Source organism: Melanaphis sacchari, unplaced genomic scaffold (genome assembly GCF_002803265.2).
Source record: "Melanaphis sacchari strain LSU unplaced genomic scaffold, SCAv2.0 Contig40_pilon_pilon, whole genome shotgun sequence".
Lineage (NCBI taxonomy): Eukaryota > Metazoa > Arthropoda > Insecta > Hemiptera > Aphididae > Melanaphis > Melanaphis sacchari.
The window spans coordinates 111,204-126,408 of NW_020271264.1; the positions used below are offsets into that span (position 1 = coordinate 111,204).

Here is a 15,205-nt window from a genome sequence, read left to right on the forward strand (position 1 = left end):
TTTGATAATTTTAAAAATTTAATTAAACAATAGTCATAACTCATAATCATTTACGTTTATTTTTATGAAATACTTTGAAGATAAACTCTAAACGTGAAATTTCTCCGTGTATATATTTAATTTTTTGCATAAGTATAAATTCATATTTTTAAATTTTTTTTGTTTCGATACCATACTAATTACTATCGCTGATCTATTAACATATTGTACTGCAAATTCCAATATGAACTTATAATATAAATATAACTAGTCTTCAAGAATCATCATACATCGTATAAACACGCTCTATTTAAGTGTTTGTATTTTATGTATTTATTATTTACAAGTTATGATAATTTTTAATTTTTTGAGCTTTTCAATTGCAAAATTGTGAATTCAAATTATATTATCCTACTTTTTTCGGTTAAATGTCCATGTAGGAGATTGCAGTATTAATGTAGGAGTTTATATTTAATGATGATTTAGGTAAAAAGGTTATTTGTGTAAGAGTTTATATTTGACCAAAATAATTTATAGTCATGTAGTGCGTTATCGATATGTGAGCTTGTTATAGCGTTCTGCTTTACCTTGTACACACTAATGATCACTATTTGCTATACACACGTAATTAAACTCGATCCGTAATCCATAAAACACGCATTTAGAAAATGTTTTATATTGAACTCTTTAAAAGCGATTGGTATTGAATATTGAATCCTCTTTAAGGAAAACATAGCTTGACTGAATCTGTCTATAAATGAAAATGTCAATTATTTCCAGATACATTATGTATATAGACGTGCCGTCACAAACTTTCTAAACTACAGGAGCACATATTAACCAAATTTACCCACCCACTGAGTCATATTTTCAAAACAGTATTTATATTAAATTCTTTTAAAATAATAATCTAACTTATAATTATAATAACTATATTGATATTATCAAATTAGAACACATGGTATCAACACAGTATTTAGAAAAATTAACTCACCCACAATCACCCACTGCAAAAATTGAAGACCAGATTTCCCAAAAACAGTTTTCTCTTGACACCATTGACTTAGATAATATAATAATTTTCCAAAACTAAGTCTGGGGAATACAGACCTTTCCAACAGAGTTATCTATTTTACGTAAGATTCTAATAATTTCAGAAAATACCTACGCTTTTGAAAATATTTCTTTAACATAATATTCTAAATCGTCACAATATAACGTTTTTTGGAAAAAAACTTACATTTTTTAAGATTTTCACCCTTTAGAACAACACCAAACATTTTGATTTCATTCTCTGGAACAGAATATTTTTCAAAGTATTTCGTACCATGAAAATCAAATTTTGGATAATTTAACTTGCTGTAGTAATTACAAGTATTTAAAGTGTTTGCGAGCGGAACGTAGTGGTATAGGGTTAATCCCACGAAACGTCGGCGGTTTACTACGCTCCGCTCGTCTAAACGTTAAATACTTATAACCATTTAACTACTTGACCGAAATTTTCTGAGAGACGCTTTTGCTCTACTTTACCATGCTTACGAAAACTTTCAATGTAATACAAATTATTATTCATCATATAAGCCACTTGTATAAAAATTCTATTTCTATACATCCGCGAGCACTCAGAAGAAACGTTCTGCTTTGGGCTAATGAATTAAACATGCGCGTAGTCATTTGAATAACATTGATCAGACGTTGTCATTAACGACGACATAAAGCGATGGGTTTCCTCAATGGCCTAAGTTGACGCGAGTTAACCAAAAAAAAAAAAAAAAAAGTGATGGTAAAAGAATAAAAAAACAAAAATATTTACGTAGTACCTAGTTTTCTTACAATATGACACGTGTGTGCATTATGCGCTCGCTCGGTAATTTTAATAATATAACATAGGATAATCATACTCTCGTTTAAAACAGGTGTAACGGTTATTACATAATTTCATAACTATAATTTACATTAGGCACATTAGATCAATTTAGTAAATACATATATTTTATATATAAGCACAACGTGTATAATATTCTGACTAGATATTAAACCCCTCTGCTTTTTCCCACACGGGTTATTGTAAGGCTATAGCCAAATTCGCATATGTGAGAGAACGGCAGTCCTCCGCGATTACCATCACACGCACCCGAACTCCCAAATAGCGCTATATTTTGTTGAACTGTGTTGGTAAGTTATATATTATTATATTATATGTTAATTATTATTAAACCAATCTGCAATTATTTGTAATATTAAGATTCTCAATAGTTTTCGTGCTCCTGAGCTACGGTTATTAATAATAACTTATTACATATTCAAAAAAAACAAACTTCTTCCCTGAATTAATTAAACAAGTCATCCTCAACCACGTTACACAAGATTGTCTTTTTTTTTTATCATCGTGTCCCGTTTTCCCGACAAACTCCAAACGGGACGCTTTTCATCCTGTTTTTAAAAGATTATATCGTCTTAATCCCGTTATTTCCATATATTATTAAATAATGTTTGTAAAAAAAAAAAAAAATATATATCAATCTATCAAAAAAATATAAAATAATTTTAAAAAGAGCAACATATTATTATAATTATTATTCTATCATTTTAATAAACTGTAGCTTGGATGTAATTGGAAAGAATAAAAATATATCATTAAATCAATAAAAAATCATTTGCCCCGTTTTTTTATTTTCATAAAAATGGCCCCCTAACATAACAACAACAACAACAACAACAACAACAACAACAACAACAACATTATACTTTTCATCTGTGTACGTGTTAACCTGACCATCGTGTCGCCGGTGTGTCCCGCAGGTGCCATCGTGGCCGTTCGGGCTGACCATCTGCAAGGTGTCCGAAACGACCAAGGACATATCGATCGGCGTGACCGTGTTCACGCTGACCGCCCTCAGCGCCGACCGGTTCTTCGCCATCGTGGACCCCATGCGCAAGCTGCACGCGTCTGTGGGCGGCCGCCGGGCCACCAAGTTCACCGTCACCGTGGCCGTGACCATATGGTGCCTGGCGGTGGCGTGCGCCGTGCCCGCGGCCACCAACTCGTACGTCCGGCAGTTCCGGCAGAACAACGTAACGCTGTTCGAGGTGTGCTACCCGTACGCCGAGGAGATGGGGCCCGGCTACCCGCGGCTGGTCGTCGTCATCCGGTTCCTGGTCTACTACGTGGTGCCGCTGTCCGCCATCGCGTGTTTCTACGCCATGATGGCCCGGCACCTGATCCACAGCACTAGGAACATGCCCGGCGAGGTCCAGGTGAGTGATGGGCCGCCGTCCGGCGGTCGTTATTCCGGTTTCGGCGAGGCTAGAGCTAACCAGCGACGGCGCGAGCGGCCCGACGACGAACGGACGGAAACGTTTCAAATCGGCCGCAGTGCGATCCGCGAAATACGAGAAACGTGTCGCCAACCATCCCGTCGCCGCCGCCATGACCCTGGCGATCCCGCGACCTTAACGATTATGCCCGTGGGAAACGCGTGACGTCGCTCTCCCGTCTACGATTCGATCGCACCCATTAACTCTATACACCGCTCTTCCCCTGAAAATTTTCATCCGACGACCTTTACATCTCCACACACTCCGCAGTGACTGGGTTCGATATTATTTTACTCTTCACACGTTTAATATGTCTTCTTCTTTTTCTTTTTTTTTTCACTGTAAAAATATGATTTAAATTTTTTTTTGTAACGCGATCCATTTTTTGCCCAAACTGCTTTCAACACGATTCCTCAACTATCGAAACTCACGGGTCGATCGAAGTCGACCGGACGGTAGGCGTTCGTATGATTGAAGCACGGTTAACCGCGTTCGCTTTTCCGGTTTTCACTGTTAAATGTCGCAAATCAATGTGTAAGTGAGAATTTCGCTGTGAACGATTTTATTAGATTACTGTAATTATTTGTCATCAATAAATGGTGAGTACATCATTCGGTCAAAACGTATTATGAATTAAAAATTAAGGTATAAATCATTAAAATTAAAAAAGTACATACATTATATAAATATAGTTGTATAGAACGAGCGCGCCGCTCACTTTATCGGAACTGACAAGTTTAATCGATCGTCATTTAAACACAGGACTATGAATCGGGTTTTTTATCCATAGACAAATATCCAGATAACATAACATGAAATTTATACGTAGTTTTCAATTATTTAAAAATTAAATTGAATCCAATGGTGGCTAAAATATTAATACGAGTAGAATGAAAGCAGCGCTCATACGCGCCTCCCGACGTGTGAAAATAATAATAATAATAAACGCAAAAACGATTAAACACGTAAGTTTACGTTTATAGGTACACCGCGGTACACGTAAAAATAAGTAAAATTATATAATATGGGTAGCCAGCAAGAAAATATAAAAAATATGTAAAAACCAAATGCGAAATAAACTGTCACGGGACGCCTGGCCGATTTGAAACATTGGAATTGATAGTTATCAAAATGTAAACCAATAAATAAATAAAAACTGAGTTTCGTTGGTAGGAAATTCGACTTGTCTTTCTTATCATAATTCAATGTGTTTACACAGTGTACATATTATATTAGGAAAAAGTAAGTAATTACGAGCGGTGATCGTATAATTGATAATAACTAATACACACATGAAAACGTTACGTATGAAAACATATCCCACGGTGAGGTTAGACTACAATTACTGATAGACGCCGCAACATCAGTGAGCAAAAGCAACGGCAGGGAGGAGACTTGACGAAATCGTGCAGTCATGCATCAGTTGTACTCGCTAGGCGGGCCAATAAATGTTTCACATCGAAAACATGTTAATTTTCCTGATTTCTATAGTTATCGATAAAATATCGGGTGTAACTGAATGATTTTCGTTTTGTCCAAAAGTTGTGCGACTTACACTAAAGCTTAAATTGCAGTTTGGCCACTTCCTCTATTAAAACACGTAAATCATCGAATTTAATTTTTTTTTAAATGAATTAATCAATATAATGTAAAAATGTTATACGGAAACTAACCTTTATTAGATTTTAAAATAATTTTTTTATTGCGAAGGCCACAGTGTAGCGATACATTTTAAAATAATTTAAAACGGATTTTGGATTTGGACTTAGAAATAAACTAGGTCAATACAAAACCAAAAAAATGTTGATTGATTCTCGCCCACATTGCTTAAATCACAAAATGTTATACGTACTATACTGTAATTGGATATCGGTGATAGGTTAGGTTGATTGAAAAATTCTACAGCAGTATCACTCAGTATTACGACAAAAAAAGCGTTTCGCTTACACTTACGAGTAGACTTATAATAATACTTTCCTTTTCTCTCTCTCTTCATAGTGCCTTATTATGATCAACATTATTTTTTAACCACCAAATTACGAAAATGTGTTTAAATTAATAATTATTTTAACAAATATCATTCATGGCATTATTTTTTAGGGTAGAAGAAAGTAATTGCGATCGATTTTATCGATATTTTTTATAAAATATGCCAAAAACTTCTATTCAAATTTAATTTTTTTTGTACGTGCATACAAAATCTCAACACATATGTTTAGCGAATCAATATATATTATTACGACTTTATTAGGTAATATTTATCAAGGTGGTTGATATCAGCTACTGAAATTTAAAAAATATACTCAATATTATGTAAAAATATACAAAATAGAATTTTACGTAAAAAAAAAAATACGTGATTTTATTTTACGACGAAACTCATATATATGAAACAACAGCCTGTGTTGTAATAGATATAACAGTAATAGAGGCTTCTTATAAGCATCGTTGGCAATTTATTTTGATAACGTGTATTATTTTTAAATGGCATAACAGTGATCGTTTTTTAAATAGATTCAATAAAATAATAACAAAAATAATTATATAATTATATAATAAAGATTTTGACAATCTATTATAAATAATAATATATAAGGACTAAGATTAATTGTTACTAACCTCGTGTCATGTAATTAACACAATAATAATATGAACTGAGACAATCTTACCATATTCAATATATTTTCTAGAAAAGAAAATTCTCAGTTTTTTTTTAACAATCAATTATTTTTAAACAGTTGAAAATAATTTATCGTATTTAATTCGTTATCTTTTGATAAGGATTGCTTATTGTATTTTTAAAATTATACATATGATGTATAATAATTTTTTATATTTATATAATATTGTTAAATTTTTATTAGAATCGGCTTTGATTCTGGTTTAAAATCAATTTATTGTGATATAATTGTGATCAATTTATATTTAGATCAACTGCGTATCAAACAAATTATTAATGCCCATATATATATATAAAAAAAAAAAAAAAAAAAAAAACAAAAATTCAAGAATATGTTTAGTACACTTATCATTTTTTCAGAAATTATATTATATTTTAAGTAATCATAAATGTATAACCATAATAAATTAACTTATTCTGATTTTAAATCAGAATCAAAACAGATTCTAATAAAAATTTTATAATTGTATCATATTAATTTTAAATATACTCATAATATAGTAATATGAATTGCATAATTTTAAATTTTGAGTAAATAGTCTAGTTTATATAAATTGATCAGGTAAAGTTAACAAAACTTATAGAAATAACTCGAAAAATGTATAGAACGAAAACGCATGGATGAAAAGTGCACATCGCTTTTAACTATCGTTATTGCACAATACTTCTTTCAATTTTTAACGATTTAACTCAGTAATAATTCAGTCTATATTATTGTCATGAATGAACATTTTTTTTAAACGAATTGTCTGCTATTAAAGATACGATGTATTAAGCTTATATTGTTCAACAGAAATGTTGTATAAATTAATATCTTTTTTTTTTTTATTATTAATAAATTTATAATCTGTTTCCGCTCAGGTTATAATTTAATAAAATAAAAAATAAAAATTCCAGTGAACTGTATATATAATAATTGATGACTTATTTATTATTAAATTAATATTGAAATAACACAATTAAAATGGTTGTTCTTAGGTGCCATCAATATAATATAATAATAATACGACGCGCATTATTGACAATGTTTCCGACGAGTCGTCAAGATTGGACTAGAGACCTGTGCCTTATTGCTTATTAGATATTACACAACTCAGGGCGATATAATAAATGCTATCTGCACGATAATTATGCCGATTGATAATATTTTATAGTTTATACATTTAACACAATCTGTGTAAAAAAAAAAAAATAAATAAAATAAGTATATAATATGGAAAAAATATGTACAACAAAATAGTATATTAATGACAGTAAAATATATAATTCAGCGATAAAACCCTTCAGAAAATTTTTTGTACACAATATATTTTTTTGTAATTAACTTATTCGAACATTTTTTTTCTCATAGATACCTGTGCCAAGAATTTTATGACGTTATACAACAGTGGAGACGACCGCTTGTTGTAGTTTTAACAACGTGTTTTTATTCGACTAAGAGTGACAAATTATTTGTTGCGATTTACGAGTGTAGTATTCATTTGCCTCACCCCAATTATATTTTTGCTAGCGCTGAGTTTTGTCACTCTAGAGAAACTATTATTGAAGAGGAACGTATAAATTTACTGACGTATAATCTATACGTTATCAATTTTACGACAGTTATTTGATCCAGTAAAAGCTGTATGTTGCTGTAAGCGCGTGATAAATTCAAAATCCCAATTGCTTTAACTAGATATACTGACTAGTGACAACCGACCATAAATAAAAATATAAAGGCGATTTAGGATGGTGGAATTTATTTTCTTATGACATACAATTATTAAATTTAAACCATAAAACGTTTTAAGTTTGCATCCGAAGCTTAAAAATTATTTTATACCTAATTATTATTATTTTTTCCCAGAAATGTTGTGATCTTATTTTAGTCACTGACATTTTTATGTCGTTACATTAAATTATTTACTTTTTAACGTATCAAATAATAATAAAGCTATTATAGAATAATTATCACGAAAAGTGAGTGCGGTGTTCATACAGCTGTCTGTAACACATGTGGTCGAATATTAAGAGATAACGACAACGATAATTGTTTTTTAGCTCAACCCAGTCGGGAATTTTGTATCCCCGTATAGTTTACAAACCTTTTATAATGTTAATAAAACCGACATCGACTGCACATTAATTAATAAATATGTTTTGTTACACACTTACGTATACGTTTGCATATATATATATCGATAACCGCTTAACTCCATTGCATATTGGTTGTTTGGAAACACGTTTTACCTGGTTCAAATTCTTAACTGCAAGCAAACACTATAAAATTGTATACGTACTGGTTTTATAAATTGTTTAATGTTTATAAGAAACTGTTAAAACTTAAAAACATTAAATCGTGAAATATTTTACGTACCTATCATATTATGTAGTTTCTGTCATACACTTAGTAAAAGTTGAAATGCTCGTTAACTGTATCAGATGTATATTTACATTTTGCCTTATCGTTATTTTATTTATTTTGTGAAGATAAGCTCAAAAACAAATTTTGACTATCTATGTATCTTTTTTAGATAAATAACTATAATAGAATAAACTTAAGTTTTATTTTACTTTATCCTCTTACTTTTTTAGACTATATGAATTAAGGTAACAACAACATTTTACATTTTATTTACAATCGGGCAAGTCTTTTTAAGACATAGAGTAGGTGGAAAAACATAAATTCGAGGTTTAAATTTTAAATTTTAAAGAAATTTTAAGGCATGTAATTTGAGTTGTTAACATGGATTTGGTTATAATAAACATTATTAATTTATTAGAAAGTACATTAAGTATTTATAGTTTATAAGAGGAATGCAAATATAGGTACGTATCTTTTGTGATTTTTGTTTGATCATAATCCTTGTTGAAGAAAACTATAAGTTTTTAAACCCTTTTAATAGTGCTGAGATATTGTTTATGATTATCAGTTATTTTACTGATTACATTAATTGTATGATTTAAAATATTGATCACTCACTCGAAAAAGAGATTATGGAATTTTTAATTTAAACAAACGGATTTGTAAAATACGTATTTTAACCTAAATATTGTTATCTATTCCAAAAACGGTTAACAAAAATGTATAATAAGACATAATCTCTAAATCTCGTGGTTCTTATTCAACAAACCGTTTTATGTTCGAAATATATTAAATCGAAATTTACTTCATACAGTACAGGAATAGAATAAATAAATTATGTAGGTAATTCAATCTCGTCGATAGTATACAGTTTAGATTCCTTATAAGTAGTGTATTACACGCACGTTTAATTACGGGTGACGTGCGTGTGTTGTGTACGAACCATATTATTACGTTTACGGCATTTGAATCAGGATAAATTCGTAAACTTTAAAATGTGTACTGATTTACCTAACTATTAACTGTTGATTTCCAAAAAAAAAAAGAACATGACCGCTGCGCGCTAATATATTAATCTCTATAGACGTAATATATTTACGGTTTATTTATTTTTTTATCCGTCTTAACGTAAATAAAATATAATCAATGGAGCGTCACGTTGATACTTCCAGCATATGCAGTTCGCTTGTTCCCTTTATCACTTATATATGTTATTTAAATATTTATATGCAATTTGCGTGTAATTAAAAATTATATTCATTGTGTATACAGTATTGCAGTTTTATACATAGGTATAATATTATCAAATGGCTGAAACGCATCCGATCGAAAAATACGTTTTAAAGTACCTACATAAAATTCTAATCCGGTCAATTTTAAACATAAGTCGTAAACGTCGAAACTAGTCCTACTAAAAAAATTCCATTTATCGCGACAAGTAAAAAACGAACGGTTTTATTTCACGCGCTTTGGCCGCAGAACAAAATTATACTTTTACGTATAATCAATGATAAGTATGAATTTTTTCTTTGTTCTTTTCAACCCATTGGTTATGTGTCGCACGGAGGTCGGGAACACTGGATGACGTCCAAAACATACATTTGATATTGAGTTCACGGGCATATAATAATATCACGCTATAAAACGCCGACGTTTGCGTGCGCGTGTGCTATAATGTACACGGTTTTTATTAAATATTTCACGCATTTCAAACGTCAAATCCCAATAACATGGAACGTCCCGCTGAGGAACGTACACGGGCAACGACGCGACGCCAGCAATAAAGGATATATTATTATTTCAAACAAATATTAAAAAAATAGACGCTACGGGGTCCATTTGTAATCGATTGCCCTTTGGGGAGTACCTATATATACTGTTGACCGTATACGCTGCTCGAAATTGGTAAACGATTAGCGAGTATATATGCGATCTCGAGACAATTGCGCGTTTTCTATTAGCAAACGCATCGCGTGTGTGCCGTACGTATTGTATCCGATACATTTTGCGACAAAAATGTCATAGCCGAACTATAATAATAGTATACAGTACATTCGTATAGAATTGGTTATCATCATACGGTTACAAAGCGCGGTCCTCGTCAAATATTACATACGTATGATACACTGAATATTGAATCGATTAATTTCATCCGATAATTTATCGTCTATACGACATACAAAAAATGTATCTACTGCAGTCCCGTTCTATTATATATATACATACAGAATGGTCAAAATTGATGTTTCAGCTATTTTATCATGATAAAGAATAAATATTAGTTCAAACAATTTTTTTAACTTAAAAATATCTAAAATTATTAGTAATATTTATGTTCTTTCACAATATTTTGGGGAATGGGGTTTTGGGGTTAACTATTCAAAAGGAACCTATATTTTTTTATAATTCTAATGTGAATATATTTTTTTTAAGTATTTTGATACCTTTGATACCTACGTAAAATCAAAATTTGAACGAAAGGTTTTATTAGCTATACGTATTTAAAGTTGTAGTTAATCGAGAAAAAAAGTAACGTTTTGAGAGAATAAGAAATTAAAAATGTACATTTTCATTCAAAAAAGTAAAAACTTGAAAAAATATTACAATAGAAAATATTTAAAAAAAAAATGTTTATTAATTTAATTTCCACTGAAAATTATTTAAGAAAAACATTAATAGATTTTAAAATAATGAATGTTAGAATCGTTTTTTATATAAAGATAAAATATCTTTAACATAAATTGTGAATCGCTTTGGATAAATACATAGGATGATTTGCTAAGCATGCTTATCCCATTTTTTCCTAATAATAAATTAATTCAAGTTTTGATTTTTAGAATTTTAAAATTTCCTTATTAGACGATATTTTTAAATTTTTAAATTTTCTTAAACTATTAATTTATTTGTGATGAAACCAACTTCTGTTTTTCAAACTAAAATCCCCATTTTTATTGTAAATTATTAACTGATATTTTTTTTGGAAAATTAAATATTCCCAATTAAAAATTTAAACGAGTAATTGTTTTAATTATTTAAATAATTATTCTTAAAGTAGAAGACCTTAAAAGTGGGTGTGAAAAAATATTAAATATTTGTAATATTGGATCTAGTATTTATTTTATATTACATATCTACATGAACTATTTTCAAAAATTAGAAATATTTATTAATACAATTCTCAAATTACTTCAAAACTCATTACTATATAGACTTATTACCTTTTGTAAACAACGTTGAATAACTCAAAAGCTACTAACTACTCTATACTTTAATTCATTTTATCATTCTCGAAAATATGTATTGGTTTTATAGATATAATAGATAGATAAATTATACTATATAAATATATAATATAGTCATCAAAATAAAAAAAGGCATTTATTTATTCTAAGACATGTTAATTTATCTATACGTCAGGACCCAGGATTTTGTGTCCTATAAAATTATATTTATTATCGATACTAAAAATAAATGTAATATTTTATAGGTAAGCTTAATTTACTATTTCAAGCCGTTTTGTGTTATATACAAAAAAGTGTGTGCATATAAGTAAATCTACGCTTCTTATTATTCAATCGATTTTTCAATTTTCTCTAAAAATTGTTGATCGTTCCAAAATCGTATTAAATCCTATAGGTATTTATTTCGCATCTCGTTACAATTCAATTATCTTGGATAACAATCAACAATACAATTGAAATAATGGTCTAATCTTTCCATGGATTAGTGATTGTTTCATAATACGTATTTGTCGTGAGCAAACCTTGCCTATATAAATTTTATAAAATAAGAAAATACGAACATATTAGTTCTTAACGACACGGCCATAAATATTCTTCTAGGAAAATTAATTATACAACAATTTGTTTTGTATTTACAAAATTAAATTTATTTCCAAATTTCATCAACATTTATTTTAAGCTAATTGGTATTTTGTATTAAAACAATAATTTTGTTGTCTTATAATTTAATTAATCAACAATGCAAAGCATTGTGATTGCATAACAAAATTCTCTAACAACACTAATAAAATATTTTTGTCAACGATTTCTTTCGTTTTCAAATTCAAATAGTATTCGAGAACACAATCACGTAATGGTTCCTGTAGGTATATTTTTTCTACCGATGTCGTTGTTATTTATATGCATTAAAATAAAAAATCATAAAATAGATTAAATATGTTTAAAGCAAACCATCGAGTAATTATTATTAATATTTTTGAATAATCAATTGGTAAAAATTGTAGGACTAAATAACAATCAAATAATATGATTATTGCTTTATTTATTTCTGATAATCACAACTATACAACACCAATTAACTTCGATAAAAACTTATACAGAAAATGTTACTTTTTGTTTTTGATTTTCCGTTGTTTTTGTCACAAGTACATTATGAATAATTAATGTAAAATATCATGAAATAAAAGCAAACAAAAACAATAAAAAAAAAAAAAAACTATTATTCATGACCAAAACATAACTTGTTTCATTTAAAATTTATATGTAAATATATAAAAATGATAATTATGTTATATACAGTATTCCATAGCTAATTTCTAATATTAATTTAATTTAATATAAAATATTAGTTTTAATTGGTGATAAATTCTAATGAATTCAATATTTTACCGTCGACCCCACTTTTTTGACATGTTCTGAAACGTATACGTATATTTTATTAACTAGAAACACATGAAAAAAATATTGACATAAGTAAACAAGAATTTTCAAAAAATGATAAATTTTTTTAAATTAATTATCAAATAATAACACGAGTAAACAAAATATATGTAAAATAACATAAATAAAAAAATTATTATCATAATAAATTTTTTTAAATGATAGTTTTTCCCAAACAAACAATTAGTTTTATTACAACCTTATAGGCAAATAAAAAGACATTTTTTGTTGTTCGCTTTTTTTTAATTAAATGAGTATGATATGATATAGTGAGACATGAAAACAATTTGAACTAAGGATGATAACTGATATCACATATACCTACAATTAATAATTACTGCTATGCAGTATTATTTTTTTCAAGTGAAAAATCACTCGTACCATAAAATACCAACGTGAATCAAATTAATGGTGTAATAAAACTAAAAACAAAAAACTAAATTGTCACAAAATTCACGATCAATGTTATTACCGAAGTGTTAGTCTGAGGACTACAATTCGAAAAATGTTTAATCAAATGAGCAATGCGCTCGAAATCGACTTTTTGATTAAAAAAAAATAAAATAAAATTCACAAAATTATTTCACTTAATTTTCAGGGACAGATGCGCCAAATCCGAGCTAGGAAGAAAGTTGCCAAGACCGTTCTGGCGTTCGTTCTCGTGTTTGCTGTGTGCTTTCTGCCCTATCACGTTTTCATGCTGTGGTTCTACCTGAACCCAAGATCTCAGGACGAATACAACATATTCTGGCACGTGTTACGCATCGCCGGCTTCTGCTTGTGCTACAGCAACTCGTGCATCAACCCCATCGCCCTCTACCTAGTCAGCGGCACGTTTCGCAAGCACTTCGACCGGCTGCTGTTCTGGTGGCTCGTCAAGCCGCCGGGTGGCCAAATCGCCGAGTCCAAAAACGGCTACATGCGCCGAAAGAACGGCACCCGAGAGAAGGACCGAACCATCAACAACGATTCGACCACCATAGCTAACGTGCAGTTGAGCACGTTCAACAGGCGGACCGGAGACACGAACCACACTACCACCACGGCTACCACGACGGTGCTCATCTGTGCTGGGCTCAACGACACCAACACCGTCATATAGGTACGATGGCGATAGGCCGTAGAGTTGCGTTGTGTAGATGGAACCTCGGTAGTGGTGTCATTTCATTCTGCACAATAATAAAGTACGAGAGTTTTAACCATCCCATGTGACTGTGGCAAACGAAAACCCAATCTCTTCGTTTGCTGCAAGCTGATTTTTACTTAGGTTTTTTTTTTTATCCCGTTACGATTTCCGTCTTGCATAAGTACATAATAATATTATATTGTGTTTAGAGACAGAAATATCATAATTTTTTAGCAAAAAATAAAAAAAAAAATAAAAATAAGTGAGGACTAATTCAAATGTATAGAATCTACCACCTACCTCAGTGACGTAATTTAAATTATTTCCAGAGATATCGAACAAAATAAACAACAATTCTAATACGACTGCTAAAAATCGAAATCTTAATTTAAAATTAAACCAATATCTAGGTTTTTTCAGAAATCATTCATGAATTTAAAAATACTCGTTTTATGTTCATGACTGTGTTCATAACTTGATAATATATTCATTTATATATGATATACTAACATCTATAGTGTTAAAACGAAAAAATAAATTGATTTCAGAAATAAAATTATGATACCATAATATTAATAATTATATTGTTGTTACACATGCCCACATATAAATGTTGGTAACTGTAGTATACCTTAACAAAAACCACTTCATTTCATTTATTAGAAGAAAATGAATAAACAGTATTAATGCTTATACTTAAAAACACATTTTATAAACAGGTAAAATATTATGTTCCTTTGCACAACAAACCCTCACACATTTATTAGTTACAACGTTATGTAGTATAATATATTATAAATCATCAACGCATTTATATCATTTTTGAGTTAAAAATCATAAATATTAATATTATTACCAGGACAACAATTTTTTTCTAAAAAGTACCTACACAATATTTTAGTTTAGTTTCTCGAAAAAAAACCAATATTTATTATTTTTTCACCAATGACGAAATTTCCACCTTACCGGCCCCCTAAAATTACGTCACTGAGATCAAAGGCGATAAATTTTCTACTAATAATCTGTATTCAATGATTCATGGTTTTAAATTTAAAACACTCTGTTCTCCCCCTAAG

General features: G+C 29.7%; 1 protein-coding gene across 1 annotated transcript in view; it reads left to right on the plus strand.

Moving 5' to 3' along the window:
* The window catches only part of LOC112597382 (neuropeptide CCHamide-1 receptor-like), a 114,151-nt gene that overhangs the window by 96,756 nt on the left and 2,190 nt on the right, over positions 1-15,205 (plus strand). Inside the window, exons 4-5 of the mRNA XM_025343417.1 lie at positions 2,782-3,237; positions 13,602-14,105. Coding sequence (XP_025199202.1) covers positions 2,782-3,237; positions 13,602-14,105 — 960 coding nt within the window. The remainder of the gene's footprint in view (positions 1-2,781; positions 3,238-13,601; positions 14,106-15,205) is intronic.